This window comes from Cherax quadricarinatus, chromosome 83 (assembly GCF_038502225.1).
Source record: "Cherax quadricarinatus isolate ZL_2023a chromosome 83, ASM3850222v1, whole genome shotgun sequence".
Taxonomy (NCBI): Eukaryota; Metazoa; Arthropoda; class Malacostraca; order Decapoda; family Parastacidae; genus Cherax; species Cherax quadricarinatus.
In genome coordinates, this window is record NC_091374.1 from 7,794,462 (window position 1) to 7,813,783 (window position 19,322).

Here is a 19,322-nt window from a genome sequence, read left to right on the forward strand (position 1 = left end):
AAGTACAGTTATAGAGGCCAGAACGTTGTGTAGTTTTAAAAATAGGTTGGATAAATACATGAGTGGATGTGGGTGGGTGTGAGTTGGACCTGATAGCTTGTGCTACCAGGTCGGTTGCCGTGTTCCTCCCTTAAGTCAATGTGACCTGACCTGACTAGGTTGGGTGCATTGGCTTAAGCCGGTAGGAGACTTGGACCTGCCTCGCATGGGCCAGTAGGCCTTCTGCAGTGTTCCTTCGTTCTTATGTTCTTATGTTCTTAAATGACATGGATCCAAACCAGTGCCTTGAAAGGATCAACTTCCTGGCAGCCGAAGCATGTTCTAGGCATATTCCCCTAAGAAAGAAGAGGAGTAAACTGGAGAGAGAAAGACGCTCCCTCTACAGAAGACGACGAAGAGTCACTGAGCTCCTCAGGAGTGCTAGAATATCTGATATACGAAAAGAGGCGCTGACCAGGGAAGTGGAAACTATTGAACTAAAGTTAAATGACTCTTACAGGAACCAGGAGAGGCAGGAGGAGCTTAAAGCTATTAGTGAAATTGAAAGAAATTCAAAATATTTCTTTTCATATGCCAAAAACAAGGCAAATACAACATCTAGTATCGGGCCCTTACTCAGACAGGATGGGACTTACACAGATGACAACAAGGAAATGAGTGAAATATTGAAATCCCAGTATGACTGTGTTTAGTGAACCACTAATCGGTCTGAGGATCGACGACCCAAATGATTTCATGAATGAGCCTCAAAACTCCATAAATGTATGCCAGATTTCCGACATTACCCTAACTCCGATAGATTTCGAAAAAGCCATTGACAACATGCCTATGCACTCAGCCCCGGGCCCAGACTCGTGGAACTCTGTTTTCATTAAGAACTGCAAGAAACCCCTCTCGCGTGCCCTTAGTACACTATGGAGGAGCTTGAACATGGGTGAAATTCCAGTCACTTAAAACAACGGATATAGCCCACTCCATAAAGGTGGCAGCAAAGCATTAGCTAAGAACTATAGACCAATAGCTCTGACGTCCCACATCATAAAAATCTTTGAAAGAGTGCTAAGAAGCAGGATTGCAAATCACCTGGATTCCCAAAATCTGCACAATCCAGGGCAACATGGGTTCAGGGCAGGTCGCTCCTGCCTCTCACAACTACTGGATCACTATGACATGGCCTTGGATGCACTGGAAGAAAATCAGAATGCAGATGTAATATACACAGACTTTGCAAAAGCATTTGACAGATGCGATCATGGCGTAATAGCCCATAAAATATGTGCTAAAGGAATAACTGGGAAAGTGGGGAGATGGATCTTCAACTTCCTAACAAATCGAACACTCGGAGGCTGCCATAGTGAAGAGCTCTGTTCCACAAGGCACAGTACTCGCCCCCATCTTATTCCTTATCCTCATATCAGACATAGACAGAGATATACATCACAGCACCGTATCATCCTTTGCAGATGATACTAGGATCTGCATGAGGCTGTCATCTGCTGAGGACGCGGTTACCCTCCAAGAAGATATAAACAAAGTTTTCCAGTGGGCAACGGTAAACAATATGATGTTCAATGAGGACAAATTCCAACTACTCCGTTATGGAAAACTGGAGGAGATAATAACTAGAAGAGAGTATACTACTGACTCCGGCCATACAATAGAGCGGAAAAATAATGTAAGGGACCTGGGAGTAGTAACGTCTGAGGATCTCACTTTCAAGGATCACAACAGTGCCACGATCGCACGTGCAAAGAAAATGATAGGATGGATAATGAGAACTTTCAAAACGAGAGATGCCAAGCCCATGATGATCCTTTTCAAATCACTTGTTCTCTCTAGGCTGGAATACTGCTGTACATTAACATCTCCATTCAAAGCAGGTGAAATCGCAGATCTAGAGAGTGTACAGAGATCCTTTACTGCACGCATAAGTTCTGTCAAGCACCTTAACTACTATGAACGCTTGGAAGCACTTGACTTGTACTCGTTGGAACGCAGGAGGGAGATATGTATCATAATCTACACTTGGAAAATCTTGGAAGGTATGGTCCCAAATCTGCACACAGAAATCACTCCCTACGAAAGTAAAAGACTGGGCAGGCGATGCAAAATGCCCCCAATAAAAAGTAGGGGCGCCATTGGTACACTAAGGGAAAACACCATAAGTGTCCGGGGCCCAAGACTGTTCAACAGCCTCCCATCAAGCATTAGGGGAATTGCCAATAAACCCCTGGCTGCCTTCAAGAGAGAGCTGGACAGATACCTAAAGTCAGTGCCGGATCAGCCGGGCTGTGGCTCGTACGTTGGACTGCGTGCGGCCAGCAGTAACAGCCTAGTTGATCAGGCCCTGATCCATCGGGAGGCCTGGTCATGGACCGGGCCGCGGGGGCGTTGATCCCCGGAATAACCTCCAGGTAACCGTTGTATGGAGTGACCCTTCTCTGTTTTGTATTCCAAACTCCATTTGAACTCTTCATTCTGTCCATGTCCGAGCACCTGGAACTCTCACAATTGATGTTATTTTCTACTGCCCACCAGAAAACTGCTTACATGCTTTTGCAATTTTTCAGTGCTCCGTGGCCAGGCACCAGACAAGCCTGGCCCAGAGCCCGGCTCTGGAAGAAAAAAACTGGAAACCCAAAAAATTTAAACTGAACGTATTCTATCAAGGCGACTGTGGCATGCAAAGAGTACGTAACCTTTATTCGGCGCATGTACACACCCTCATTTACAGGCTATCTCCCCCAACCAGCGAACCAGGTTGCTGAGAGTTGATGATGGGGCCCCGTCGTTCAACTAGTGACCAGGTTCCAGCCAATAAGATGGTTTTGGCAATCGCAGAGGTTATGTGAGTACCACTCTCCTGTCTGCCCTTAGTCATTCCCATTCTAGAGCTGGTTGAAGCACGGTCTGCTATCTTGTGGCTTCTATTTCTGCCTTGCTTACCGTGGAGTGCACTATACTTATCACTGTACATAGTGTACATATTGCTGTTCTAAATTGGTGAAGGATAATATAAGTCTAAACTTTTTCTGTCGTGTTTATTTTGCTCCCTTTACACCTGGGATAACAGGCCATTTGGAATCCTGGGTTGTAATAGCGACTTTCATGATTATTTTGGTACAGTCGGCAAAGGATGATACTAAGCTGCGACTTGTACTTTTATGTCTGCTGAGGATAATAAACAGTAAAGGCACCAAGAAATTGCCTTGGGGTACTGATTTTTTTACTTAATTTACTATATTCTATGTTCTCTTCATTAGAAAATTAAATACTCATTTGCCTCCACTTTTCCTATTAAACCTGTTGACCTTATTTTATGTTCCATCACTATATGATCTTGTGTGTCAAATTTCTTCGCTAAGTGTGTTAGACCACGTCTCTTTATCTTGGTTTACTTCTAAACTCTCTTAACCGTGTCGTGCTGGTTTAGTAGTTGTGACAAGGAAGATCTTCCTGATCCAAACCCATGTTACCTTGGCTTGTGAACCTCGTCAGACTCTGATTTCGCTGGTGGAGGGCTGTAGGGGTGAAAGGTTGTGGGAGTGGAAGGTTGTTGTAGGGTTGGGACCTTGTTCCCCCCCCACCCCACCTCCAGCCATTGATTACATCCATATTATTTAGTGTTAGTGTGGGCATATTGATTACTGCACCCCCCACACCTAGCATGTTTACACACTACCTTGACAACGTAATTATCCCCCACTCTTATAACGCACCTCTCACCCACAATCTCCCTCCGCAGTGTCTTCGACACCCCCAACCCTACAGCATAACCCACGTCCCCCGTTTAGCGTCACCTACACCCCCCCTCCAATCATAACCCCATACTCTCGATTTGGGACCAAGAGCTCAAGGAATTATGATAAACTATGAATGGGGTGGGTGTTATAACAGGAGCATCGGTAAAAAATAACACACAAGGGACCAGGAGCTAAGACTCGAGCCATGTAACCACAAAATTGGAGAGTACAACGTGGGTGTCAAAAAAGGAACAAACGCTGGGTCGCCTTTAACAAGAGAGCTAGAGAGCTAGAGAGAGAGAGAGAGAGAGAGAGAGAGAGAGAGAGAGAGAGAGAGAGAGAAATAGTGTGTATACACATGAAGGCAGGTATGGAGGAATGAAGGTGGGTATGGTAACATGGCTGTAAGATCCCTTAACTTAGCGCTAACATACTCTAGCTCTACTAACGCACTAACTTACCTCTAACATACGTTACACATTATTTCTTCAACACCTTTCCATCCATATAGAGTACTTAAAGGACCTCCAAAAATTTAGTCACGTTGCATATGGAAAACTGCACAGAAATGGACGGAGGAATGCAGTGGACGTGAATCAATGGTAGTGAAAAAGTCATACGCAAAACCTTTATTGAAGGTGAGACTATCAGAGAAGAGAGCGCTGGTGTTTTGTTCGTCAGGACACAAGACGAGTCTCTCCTTACGTGCGTGGGGCTGTAATGCGACACAATAACTAGTTTCCGTAACTGGTTTTCACTTCCCAAGTGTTATATGGCCTCCATGGGTTTAGCCCTTCCACACAACTATATAATAAATTATTTCTACATTCACAGACCCAACAGAAGTACAAGGATCCCAGTGGAAACAAGTCACACTGCCTGATTTTTTCGGTTATCCTAGGTAATTTACACACGTTACTATGTATGATAATTTGTGTAACTGTATTTGTGTGTATATGTACCTAAATACACTTACTAAGGGCAGCGCTAAACCAGTAAGGATCATAGCGTTACAGTAATAATCACAGGCAACTGACTACCAACATTTCCTGGCAGCTGTAGACAAAGAATCTACAGAGGCAGATACTTGCAACATTCAGTATTGTGTTTCTTAACAGGAGAAGCAGAGTGAGGCTCGAGCAACGTAGAGTGCGGGGATGTCAATCCAAGGGGGGATGTATGGCTGCCATCTAGGGTAGTTAAGAAGCTACAGAAATAATAGTAAGTGTAGAAAAGTAGAGTTACCAGCCTGTGAGAGAGGGAGTCTGTGGCTTAACATCCATAAAGTGGCAGCTTAGGTAGAGTTCAATATCATATCGTCACAATCTGAGAATACTTCAGGAAAAGGAACTTGATGGGAAGTTGGGAAGTTCATGGTAATTATTGAATGAAACAGTGGAGGAAGACATCTAACTCCTGGGGTAAAAGTGAAGGTGTGTGCAGTTAGGCGAACCTTCGCCTCAACTATGTACGGCTATAGGTTAAAACCTATGAACACCCGAAAGGTAGAAGACTCTCGACCTTCCGTGTATTTAGCCCTTAATTTGATTAATAATAATAAATAATAAAGTAACGGTGAATGACTTTCAAGACTTAATACCCGAGACCAGAACAGGTAAACCAGTAGTTACTGCTGCCGTGGACCACCATAACGCCATGGGCTACCGTACCTTCCCATGTTCATACACACACCGTCTTGCTGTGCTGTCATCGTGCTGCCACCACTGACAACGACAGAGACCCGCTTCAGGATTTTTCTTGACGAAAACAGTAACAGTGAAGCTGAGAGTACAAGAAATATGGAAAATTGGGCAGCACAAGACTGAGTCTGCTGTAGATGACCTGCAACGTCACCAGATGCGGAAGAGGCAGATGCATCCGTGGAGAGCACCTGGTATGAGTTATGTAGAAGGGGAGGGGATAGCTGCAAGTGTACACCGCAGGTAACACCAGAATAAGAAATTTGAAGAAAGGGTGGTAAGGTAGGAACCAACTACACAATCTGCGCATCAGAGACCACAAGGTCAATACGAACGCTAAACAACGAAAACATTGACTAGTTAAAGAACAAAAGGCATAATATCGTGACTGGAACAATACACAGGTAACCCGCACATAGGAGAAAGAAGCTCAAGACAACGTTTCGGTTCAACCTGGACCATTCATAAATGTTCATGCATGCTAGTAGCGGCCTTTGTGCTTGACAATACTTTACATGCAAACTACACATTGTATACTATGCAAAGTAGTAAATTTTTGAATTTGAATTCGGACCAAAACATCGTCGTAAGCTTCTCTCTCTCCTATGGTGCGGGTTATTTATGTATTGCCTACTTGAAGCCGCCCCCCCCCATACAAATACAATCCCATTAAAACCTTTCAAAAAAAAAAAACTCGGGGAAAACCATAAATTCAATAAATTATTAAAATACCCAGCATTATAAAAACAAATGCCTTATTAAAAAGAAAACCTTAAAATTCTGGCCAACACCCTGCGGGTTCTCTGGTAATTACAAAACCAAAGCAAAAGCGGAAAATATGAAGTTGCGAGAAAAACAATTAAAATATGCAAAATATGGGCTACAATTAGCAGGAAGCCACAAGTAGCACAGAGATGAACTGCAATAACTGAAACAGGTGACCCTGAGTTAGGTGGCCTTGAGTCGGGTGACCCAGACGTATACTCAAAAGAATCCTCTGGAAGTGATGATTCCTTTAGCAAAAGAGCCACACAGTCCTATTGAGTCGTGTACAGTTTGTTGTTCTGTACAACTCACGAGTTCTTTTTGATACATGTACAGCCATTGTTGTTCATTACCTAGCCTCTCACACCCCTACACAATCCCAGTACAACTTGTGCTTACTGCCTCGCTAGCCTCCTCATCGCACACCTACACCCACTACCCACACTTCTTCCTTACATGTCCAACCTTTTCCCACAGGCAATAATGCCTGCATAATGTTTCTGGAAGAATATAGTAAGTAAGTAAGTAAGTAAGTTTATTCAGGTATACACAAATACAGTTACATAGAATTATCATACATAGCAGCATATGTGTAGAGAACCTAGGATAACCCAAAAAAGTCAGACAGAGTGACTTATTTCCATTGGGGTCCTTTTACCTTATTATTATAGTATAAAGGTTATAATATTTTCTTATTATTCTACAATGAAGATAACATCTTATTATCATACTAAAAAGACTATCTGCTACACCAAGGTCATTAAGACTATCTACAATACGAGGGTCATTACAAGGAATAAGGTAAAATTTACACGTATGTTAGCTAAAAAATAGAAAATCATTCCCCTCCCTTTCTGTAGCTACATTCATCAGACACCTTTTGGCACTCTTCTTGAACTGGTTCACGCTATGACTGGCTTTGACATGTGCGGGTAGTCTGTTCCATTCCTTTATTGCTGTACAATAAAAGGTGCTTGAAGCCTGCCCACTGACTGTGGGTACTACAAAGTTGTGCTCTCTCCCCCTAGTACTATGATTGCTTTGGTTCCCAACCTTGACAAAATTGACAGCAAGATATTCTGGACATTGTTTGTGAGCAATTTTATAAACATGATTTAGCTTCAGTTGTTTTACTCTGTCTTCAACATTCAGCATATCCAACTGCTGTAATTCTTCCTGGCCTACATGTTCTCTTGGTCCCAGCCCCAGGATGAATCTTACGATTTTGTTCTGGGTGATTTGCAGTCTATCTTTCAGTTTTTTTGTCAAGGCAGAGTACCAAGAAGAGCAAGCGTAATCCATATGGCATTGTATAAGGGCTAGACATAGGGTCCTGCGAGCCTCAGTAGGTAGACACTGTGCTTGTCTATACAGGAACTTCAGTTTGGCATTCGCTTTCTTTACTACACTGTTCCCTATCAATTCTCCTGACATGCATGGGTCAAAGGGGATTCCCAAATATTTTACTGATGAAACCAAAGTGATGGGCTCCCCATTACATTGAACATTAATATGAGAGGAAAATTAGTGAGACTGATCAGATTGATTCTTGGGAATAACTGTTTTCAATTTGAATGAGTCGAGTTAAAATCCCGCCACCACTATAATGAGGTTACAAGCAGTGGTTGAGGGCAAGGCACAGGAAAAAAAACTTGGAAAGACTCAACAACGAGTGAGTTTACTGGCAATAAGAGCGATGAGACATGACTGACGACCATGTATCATGCGGTATACCTGAAAGATACTTGAGCGAAGCAAGGGCAAACATGGGCTCAGGAAAAACACCCTGGGGGTTCATTATCATCATGGGTGAGAGCTGAGAAAGGGGGTGAGGGAGTAGCAGCAGTGTTGGTCGCGTAAGTCCTCCCAAGTATCGGTTCTTGCCCTGGTAAAAACCTAGTCAACCACGTAAACCCTGGTGTAACCTAACAACCACTCCACAGTCCAGATAAGGATGGGCATGGGGTAAATAAACATATTAACCTAACTCCACAGGCCACATGCTTGTTTTTTTCCTTGCAGCAATGTTGCTATAAACCTGACAGCAATCTGTGACAGTCACAGCATGAAAAAAAACACTACATAACACATGAATAACTATGGAGTACAGTACAAACAGATTGCAAAAGCAGGATCTTAACATTCACACCGATGTTTTATCATATAGAATAATACAGTTACTACGGTACCTAGAAAAATATACAAATACAGTATAATGCGACTCTTTACTGAGTTAAGTTTCGCCCACACAGTGGGTTTTATCAAGTCACAGACAAACGTGACTTGATAAAGCTCACTGTGGGCGGAACATAGCCAATGAAGGATAGCATTATATTGCATTTGTGTATTTTTTCCAGTGTTGATATTTTATACAATATCTCAGCTACAATACCCACATGTACATAACACTATCAATGACAATAAAAAATAACTACCAAGTAACGAGGGTTATTTATGTAGAACATTAGATAGTTAAGAACACATTTGATATGATAAAACTAACTGACCTAAATATGTCAACATCATGTAGTAAATTATGAAAATATTAATTTGCCCAAAATCACTCCTTCATTGTTTATAAACACATGCAACACTGCACGTGTTTTTTACTCATCAACTTGTCGCACTGGTATGCCATTATTACAATGATATTCATTATTCATGTTTTGTTTACACTGCATATCATGATTGCAGTAAGCTGCCGCTGCTGTACACTCACTCATCTTGTTTTACACCTGAAGATGTCTCTGTACCCAGCTATGTTATGTACAGTTTTATGATTATTTGGCCCTCTCCCCTACCCAGTCTCCCCACACTCTTTCTAGCAATGAGAACTTAGTTCTTTCAATATGTTTGCTGTTTTACCTATGATAGATATATATTTACAAAGTTTTAACTGCATTTAATGTACATCTAGTTTTTAATGTCCTGCCAACGTGCAAACAGGCTTCAGTTACAGACAACGTTGGGCGGTCTCTTCCTATTATAAGCACATATGAATGTGTAGAGAACCTAGGATAACCCAAAAAAGTCAGACAGAGTGACTTATTTCCATTGGGGTCCTTTTACCTTATTATTATAGTATAAAGGTAATAATAAGAAAATATTATAACCTTTATACTATAATAATAAGGTAAAAGGACCCCAATGGAAATAAGTCACTCTGTCTGACTTTTTTGGGTTATCCTAGGTTCTCTACACATGCTGCTATGTATGATAATTCTATGTAACTGTATTTGTGTATACCTGAATAAACTTACTTACTGCAGAAGGCTTACTACCCCCAGTCGTATACCAGTCTAACTTATATTTAAAGCTACCCGAAGTTCTCGTTTCAATTGCGCTACCTGAGTTTGTTCAACGCATTTAAAACTCTACTGCCATACCTGTGTTTCCCTATATCATTTCCTATTCTAAATGTTTCGACCAGAGTCTACTGTAGGGTGAAACAGCACTCATACGTAATATTAGGCTGTGAAGAATGAAGACGATCAGCTATGATTATTTGGAGAACAGAGATAGCTGATCTATGTTGGCAGCTGTGTGCGCGCGAGCTTTTCTCAAAGACGGTGTTGGGTGTCTGCAGTGGGTGAACTTTGGGAAGCAGTGAGCAGTTATCACAACACTGGAGGACAGAGGATAGCTTCTACCTTGGATGACGCCCCTCCTCCCCACCCCCACTTCCTCAACACTACCACTAGTGATGCAACGCCTTGTTGCTCACCCTTTAACCCTGCCCCAGAGGTCGTTCACTCCGCCACCATGACCCGACCTCCTGACTTGTGCAAAGTAGGTCACTGTTAACGTAAACCAAAAAAAAAAAAAAAAAAAAAAAAAAGAAACGCTCGGATTACACACATACACACACACAAAGAGACATAAGGAACTCAAACTAACACTAGATGAAGTCAGGATAGATGTGATCACGGCATACAAAATACTCAGAATGGAAAGAGTGTATAAGGACGAGTGTGAGATACAAAGAGGGAGCCAGGGAACACAGGTGGCATCTAGAGGAGTAGTTGTCACAGGGACGATAGGAAGTACTTCTTTCAGTGTGTGGGTGATGAGTAAGTGAGCACACTAGAGGTGCTGGAGTCACAGTACACTTCTTAAAAACCTGAGTCTGTTCTTGGAGGCCGGAAATCAACCGAACCCATCGATAAGAATTAAGAAGTTGACCCAGATTTGACTCGTGTAAACAACTGGGAGAGTACGTACATACATTCGTACGTACACACACACAAAACTTCTCGGTGTATATATCCTTAACTGCTAGTGTACTAGTAGTGACATACATAATCACTCTTCAATATTTATACTTCAGTATTTCTTAATCATTGGTGCATATATGACCGCGTATGTGTTGCTGAATTGCTTGAACCACTAGAAGCTCAAGAATAACAAAATTCCAACTTAATAATAACTATTGACCCTGGTGTAGTGGACAAACCTCACACCCAGCATACTTTTTAGAAAACTTGGCTTATAAAATAGTTGTGGTAACCAAGTCGAGGTTACACTCACTGTGGCAATACAACTCCGAGAAAATCACTTCAACATCATGGAATTAACAGGCTTCACAGACGCTAAATAATACCAACTACACTAACCTCTAGCCACTTTCCACAACCGCACAAGCGTGTGGAGGTGGTTTTCTCATTTCACTTAAAAGATGTACAACGCCTGGTGGAACTGGAGGTAATTAACTTTTTGATCAAGGAAAAAGTGTAGCCTCAAATTCTTGGATGAGGAGCCCTCCACTAGCATCAAGTTAACCACCTCATTGAAAGCAATTTCGTCCAAAGAACACTAAACACTGGTATAATTTAAAGGACAGTAACGAGGAAAAACAAAACAATCGTTTCTTAAAAATATTCGTCCAGAAATATAAATTTTTAATGAAGTGGAAAAACAAGAAAGAGCATAATGCAGCATTCACTACTTAAATAATTATTCAGGCGTTTTAATTAAGAAAATGAACCTTCTTAATTAATTTGCCTACCTCGGTGTGTTTATAGTTTGTTTCAAAGTAATTACTATGGAACGTGGGAGTTCTTAATTGAGGCTACGTTGGTTAATTAACTTTCAAGCCTGTCGACTTCACGAGGGTTACTAAGGCCGCATATAACCTATACACCACAGATCAAGAATACTTTAATCCCAAATATAGGATGAAGGTAAACTGTAAATTGTATATATCATCAGACAAACACTATTCCACGTGTACATGTACTGTTGCTCTCAGTACATACACATCAGACGTGATATACATTACAATATACACTGTTATGGGGACTTCTCCACATACAGTAACACTGACTTTATTAAGTTTACATGTTTACTGGGTGCCTAACACCCGTCTCCTCAACATTACTCTCAAAAAAAAAAATTATGTAAACGTAACATGTGACAGTAGCCTGAGACACCAGTGACACACCAGAGTGACTGACAGCAACCTGTGACACAGCAGAGTGAATGACAGTAACCTGTGACACACCACTGAATGACAGTAACCTGTGACACACCACTGAATGGCAGTAACCTGTGACACACCAGAGTGAATGACAGTAACCTGTGACACACCACTGAATGACAATAACTTGTCTCCTCAACATTACTCTCAAAAAAAAAAATTATGTAAACGTAACATGTGACAGTAGCCTGAGACACCAGTGACACACCAGAGTGACTGACAGTAACCTGTGACACACCAGAGTGACTGACAGTAACCTGTGACACAGCAGAGTGAATGACAGTAACCTGTGACACACCAGAGTGAATGACAGTAACCTGTGACACACCACTGAATGACAATAACTTGTCACACACTACTGAACGACAGTAACCTGTGACACACCAGAGTGAATGGCAGTAACCTGTGACACACCAGAGTGAATGACAGTAACCTGTGACACACCAGAGTGAATGGCAGTAACCTGTGACACACCAGAGTGAATGGCAGTAACCTGTGACACACCAGAGTGAATGACAGTAACCTGTGACACACCAGAGTGAATGGCAGTAACCTGTGACACACCAGAGTGAATGACAGTAACCTGTGACACACCAGAGTGAATGACAGTAACCTGTGACACACCAGAGTGAATGACAGTAACCTGTGACACACCAGAGTGAATGACAGTAACCTGTGACACACCAGAGTGAATGACAGTAACCTGTGACACACCAGAGTGAATGACAGTAACCTGTGACACACCAGAGTGAATGACAGTAACCTGTGACACACCAGAGTGAATGACAGTAACCTGTGACACACCAGAGTGAATGACAGTAACCTGTGACACACCAGAGTGAATGACAGTAACCTGTGACACACCAGAGTGAATGACAGTAACCTGTGACACACCAGAGTGAATGACAGTAACCTGTGACACACCAGAGTGAATGACAGTAACCTGTGACACACCAGAGTGAATGACAGTAACCTGTGACACACCAGAGTGAATGACAGTAACCTGTGACACACCAGAGTGAATGACAGTAACCTGTGACACACCAGAGTGAATGACAGTAACCTGTGACACACCAGAGTGAATGACAGTAACCTGTGACACACCAGAGTGAATGACAGTAACCTGTGACACACCACTGAATGACAATAACTTGTCACACACCAGAGTGAATGACAGTAACCTGTGACACACCAGAGTGAATGACAGTAAGCTGTGACACACCAGAGTGAATGACAGTAACCTGTGACACACCAGAGTGAATGACAGTAACCTGTGACACACCAGAGTGAATGACAGTAACTTGTCACACACCAGAGTGAATGACAGTAACTTGTCACACACCAGAGTGAATGACAGTAACTTGTCACACACCAGAGTGAATGACAGTAACTTGTCACACACCAGAGTGAATGACAGTAACTTGTCACACACCAGAGTGAATGACAGTAACTTGTCACACACCAGAGTGAATGACAGTAACTTGTCACACACCAGAGTGAATGACAGTAACTTGTCACACACCAGAGTGAATGACAGTAACCTGTGACACACCAGAGTGAATGACAGTAACTTGTCACACACCAGAGTGAATGACAGTAACTTGTCACACACCAGAGTGAATGACAGTAACTTGTCACACACCAGAGTGAATGACAGTAACTTGTCACACACCAGAGTGAATGACAGTAACTTGTCACACACCAGAGTGAATGACAGTAACTTGTCACACACCAGAGTGAATGACAGTAACCTGTGACACACCAGAGTGAATGACAGTAACTTGTCACACACCAGAGTGAATGACAGTAACCTGTGACACACCAGAGTGAATGACAGTAACCTGTGACACACCAGAGTGAATGACAGTAACTTGTCACACACCAGAGTGAATGACAGTAACCTGTGACACACCAGAGTGAATGACAGTAACCTGTGACACACCAGAGTGAATGACAGTAACCTGTGACACACCAGAGTGAATGACAGTAACTTGTCACACACCAGAGTGAATGACAGTAACCTGTGACACACCAGAGTGAATGACAGTAACTTGTCACACACCAGAGTGAATGACAGTAACCTGTGACACACCAGAGTGAATGACAGTAACCTGTGACACACCAGAGTGAATGACAGTAACTTGTCACACACCAGAGTGAATGACAGTAACCTGTGACACACCAGAGTGAATGACAGTAACCTGTGACACACCAGAGTGAATGACAGTAACTTGTCACACACCAGAGTGAATGACAGTAACTTGTCACACACCAGAGTGAATGACAGTAACTTGTCACACACCAGAGTGAATGACAGTAACCTGTGACACACCAGAGTGAATGACAGTAACCTGTGACACACCAGAGTGAATGACAGTAACTTGTCACACACCAGAGTGAATGACAGTAACCTGTGACACACCAGAGTGAATGACAGTAACTTGTCACACACCAGAGTGAATGACAGTAACCTGTGACACACCAGAGTGAATGACAGTAACCTGTGACACACCAGAGTGAATGACAGTAACTTGTCACACACCAGAGTGAATGACAGTAACCTGTGACACACCAGAGTGAATGACAGTAACCTGTGACACACCAGAGTGAATGACAGTAACTTGTCACACACCAGAGTGAATGACAGTAACTTGTCACACACCAGAGTGAATGACAGTAACTTGTCACACACCAGAGTGAATGACAGTAACCTGTGACACACCAGAGTGAATGACAGTAACCTGTGACACACCAGAGTGAATGACAGTAACTTGTCACACACCAGAGTGAATGACAGTAACCTGTGACACACCAGAGTGAATGACAGTAACTTGTCACACACCAGAGTGAATGACAGTAACCTGTGACACACCAGAGTGAATGACAGTAACCTGTGACACACCAGAGTGAATGACAGTAACTTGTCACACACCAGAGTGAATGACAGTAACCTGTGACACACCAGAGTGAATGACAGTAACTTGTCACACACCAGAGTGAATGACAGTAACCTGTGACACACCAGAGTGAATGACAGTAACTTGTCACACACCAGAGTGAATGACAGTAACTTGTCACACACCAGAGTGAATGACAGTAACTTGTCACACACCAGAGTGAATGACAGTAACCTGTGACACACCAGAGTGAATGACAGTAACTTGTCACACACCAGAGTGAATGACAGTAACCTGTGACACACCAGAGTGAATGACAGTAACTTGTCACACACCAGAGTGAATGACAGTAACCTGTGACACACCAGAGTGAATGACAGTAACTTGTCACACACCAGAGTGAATGACAGTAACTTGTCACACACCAGAGTGAATGACAGTAACTTGTCACACACCAGAGTGAATGACAGTAACCTGTGACACACCAGAGTGAATGACAGTAACTTGTCACACACCAGAGTGAATGACAGTAACCTGTGACACACCAGAGTGAATGACAGTAACTTGTCACACACCAGAGTGAATGACAGTAACCTGTGACACACCAGAGTGAATGACAGTAACCTGTGACACACCAGAGTGAATGACAGTAACTTGTCACACACCAGAGTGAATGACAGTAACCTGTGACACACCAGAGTGAATGACAGTAACCTGTGACACACCAGAGTGAATGACAGTAACTTGTCACACACCAGTGAGAATGACAGTAACCTGTGACACACCAGAGTGAATGACAGTAACTTGTCACACACCAGTGAGAATGACAGTAACCTGTGACACACCAGAGTGAATGACAGTAACCTGTGACACACCAGAGTGAATGACAGTAACCTGTGACACACCAGAGTGAATGACAGTAACTTGTCACACACCAGAGTGAATGACAGTAACTTGTCACACACCAGAGTGAATGACAGTAACCTGTGACACACCAGAGTGAATGACAGTAACTTGTCACACACCAGAGTGAATGACAGTAACTTGTCACACACCAGAGTGAATGACAGTAACCTGTGACACACCAGAGTGAATGACAGTAAGTTGTCACACACCAGAGTGAATGACAGTAACTTGTCACACACCAGAGTGAATGACAGTAACCTGTGACACACCAGAGTGAATGACAGTAACCTGTGACACACCAGAGTGAATGACAGTAACTTGTCACACACCAGTGAGAATGACAGTAACCTGTGACACACCAGAGTGAATGACAGTAACTTGTCACACACCAGTGAGAATGACAGTAACCTGTGACACACCAGAGTGAATGACAGTAACCTGTGACACACCAGAGTGAATGACAGTAACCTGTGACACACCAGAGTGAATGACAGTAACCTGTGACACACCAGAGTGAATGACAGTAACCTGTGACACACCAGAGTGAATGACAGTAACTTGTCACACACCAGTGAGAATGACAGTAACTTGTCACACACCAGTGAGAATGACAGTAACCTGTGACACACCAGTGAGAATGACAGTAACAACTACATTAATTACATCTACGGTTATTAACGATAGAGACACTGCTCTGGTAACCAGACTTTCCTAGGTCACTAACCTAGGAAAGACCAATAAAATTTCCTAGAAATCCCAACGGATGTGCTATTGACTTTACAGGGTCACCTTAGATAAAAACTACACAAAGTACTTCATGTATATCTATGTCAGCATACCCTCAAGAGGCAAGAACATTGCTTAAATATTTGTATATTATGTAATAATTAAATTTGTCACATCTCGCCCGAAATGCAGTGCATACAAGGGGCTATTCAAGTAATACTATATTTTTGTATACAATTTTCTGGGAAAAAAATTTGTTTGCAAGTCCAGTTGTATCATACAAGATTAACCTTTCCATTGATCAGCATTTGTGACACTTGTAAAACGAAGTGTATAAAACTAGGGTTTATAACGTTACAATGTGTGTAGTATATACGAATTATCTGTACAGATAAGTTAAGGGTACTTACTTTGGAAGCTTGCCGATCTTGGGAGCTCGAGGCCGGTAAGGCAGCGGGTTACGCCCGTCTTCCAGGTCGCCATCAGCTGTAACAGAAAACCGGAATCAACACCAGACCACAGAAAATGAGTTTCTTTTAGGGATAACTACTCGTCTTCATTGCTCGTAGTTGAATATTTTTATGCACCTCATCCCCATTCAGGGGGGCGGTAGTCCAAAGATATATAGGCATATAGTAGGGAATATGCCGAAGACAATGACTATTCTAATTAACCAACGGATGGTTAATAATCCAAGACACAAATAACCCTCACTTAGAAGACAAACCTAACGACGTTTCGGTCCGACTGTGACCATTAACAAGTCAGGTGACCTGTGACACACCGTTAACAAGTCAGGTGACTTGTTCATGGACCGAAACGTCGTCATAAGTTTGTCTCCTAAGTGAGGGTTATTTGTGTATTTTTCCAGTCACGTTCGTGTGACCTTTTGTTCTTTAACAACACAAAAGACAGGCAGTAAAGCTATGCTCATTAGCGTTCTTAGGTCTTTCCTAAAGATCAGCAACCTGGAATACAAAAATAACCAGCACTTGGGAAATTTATAACGATGTTTCAGTCCGTCCTGACCCTCTGTCAAGTCACAATTGACGTGATAGTGAACCAGGAGGGACCGAAACGTCGTCATAAGTTTTATCGCCTAATTGTATATTAGAATTACGAAGAAAATAACCCACGCATGAAATGTCACGGACCGGGTCCCGGGGGCGTTGACCCCCCGAACACCCTCCAGCTATACACACGAATCTACCAATTTATAATTATATATATATATATATATATATATATATATATATATATATATATATATATATATCAACCATTGTGAGAATGTAAAAAAAAAAGAATGGAAATTAAACCTTATTTTAGGATGCAGCGCTGGGTAGGAGACTTGCCCTAGATACCTATTTAATGTTAAGTAAACACTTGTTAGGAACCTAGAACTACGAGAATTAACAATAAATATACTAAAGAAATAGGTAGTAATGTCCTTAATGTTTTAAGCAATCTTAAAAAAAACGTTTAAATAACACTCAACCATTATAATCTCTTGGACGTAACTCCAAGGTCTTAATGCTGGTAATCAGTTCCTCAGGGTGGATTGACAGACTGATTACCTCATTCTCCTCGTCTTTCACCGTTCTTCTCTGCACTGGACTGAAGAAGCCTCTGACTGGCGAAACGTTTCCTAAATAAAGATTCCCAAATGTTACACAAGTCTCATTCTTCACCTAGTGGAATGTTCAACAATGTACTCATCTCACTATTAAAGTCTCCCAGCTCAGGCTGACTTCATTATCTTGTTTACGAAACTCATCATAGGTGATAGAATATGACAGGGTAAACAACTCATGTTTCCACTATGTAACTATCATGCTGAGTAGCTTAGCAGCACACTGCGGATGTTCCCAATAGGTAACTATTACAACACAGAATACTCGGGTGGTCAGAGTCAAGATATTTCTCAACACACGGTACCTTATCCATTATTGTTCAAGAATGAGGAATTATGTGGTCCTCGCCACCACAACACCGCCGCCGCACTCATGTGAGCGAGTCTTTTAATGAACAATTAAGCATAATGTGTAACTCTCTCCCTCCACAAGACTTGTCTGCGACCCCGCACGCTGCTGCAAGTCTGTCGTGAATGATGTAGCTGAGATAATGTGGAGAAAAAAAGAGGAGAGGGGGAAGGAAAGTGAGTGGTGAGGGAGAGAAGGGAGAGGAGACGGGAGGAAAGGAGAGAGGGGAGGAAAGGAGAGAGGGAAGGAATGACGGGAGGAAAGGGAGAGGGGAAGGAAAGGGAGAGAGGGGAGAGAAAAAGAGTAGATCTTGCCATTCATTGAACTACTGTTCCATCTGTACAACTATTATCCTTTATATATGTCTCGTTCTATCTATATAATTGCAAATTTTCACAAACCAGTCAAGTTAATATAGCAGGGACCACAAGGCTCAATATTTTTGCACGGGAACTCGCACTAACGTCATTTCTAGGAATTTGTGTCCACCTGCCAATGTTGATTCAATTTTGACTTGTGTGAGCAAAATCAGGTTACACCTGGTGCCACACCTGCTGTGAAGCATATACTTCAAGGTGTTTGAGGCTAGATTAGCGGACATTGGATCGAGCCTTCATCACTCTCAAAGGTGAATGACTCGCAGGTATTTGATGGAAGGCAGTGCCGACAAATATAGGTAATACAAAGGCACTTTATTACAACAATTTCAAATATATTAAAAATGATTATCGTCATAACCATAATTTTTAAAGGGGTTAAGGGGCAAGCCAGCGGAAGGCCTCGGTCAGATGACCAAAAGCTCCAGCTGCGGGTCATCATTTAACAGACCCGCGTCAGGAAACCATTAGTCCTGTTTCCTGACAAATGTTACCTAACCTAACCCACAGAGTATCACACGACACAAGGCCGGTGCACGATGATTGCCGAGATATTCTGTCTCAAGACCAAAGAAAACTAACCTGAAAAAGTTTATATTTTCTCTGACCTTTGGTAAAGAATTAACGTCACTACCAGTAAATTTCCATTTCATCAGGTTTAAGTTATACAGTTGTTGGAGAAAGGCGTAATTACCTGTAAGTACAGTTTTTTGTCTTCAACCAGCTTCATCTAAAGGCTTTTGTTTTAAC

At 42.3% G+C, this 19,322-nt stretch overlaps 1 protein-coding gene across 1 annotated transcript in view; it reads right to left on the bottom strand.

Moving 5' to 3' along the window:
- The window catches only part of LOC128702206 (uncharacterized), a gene marked incomplete in the record, with an annotated part of 302,046 nt that overhangs the window by 189,316 nt on the left and 93,408 nt on the right, over window positions 1-19,322 (bottom strand). The window contains 1 exon segment of the mRNA XM_070102790.1: window positions 16,624-16,699. Within this exon segment, the coding sequence (XP_069958891.1) occupies window positions 16,624-16,699 (76 nt within the window).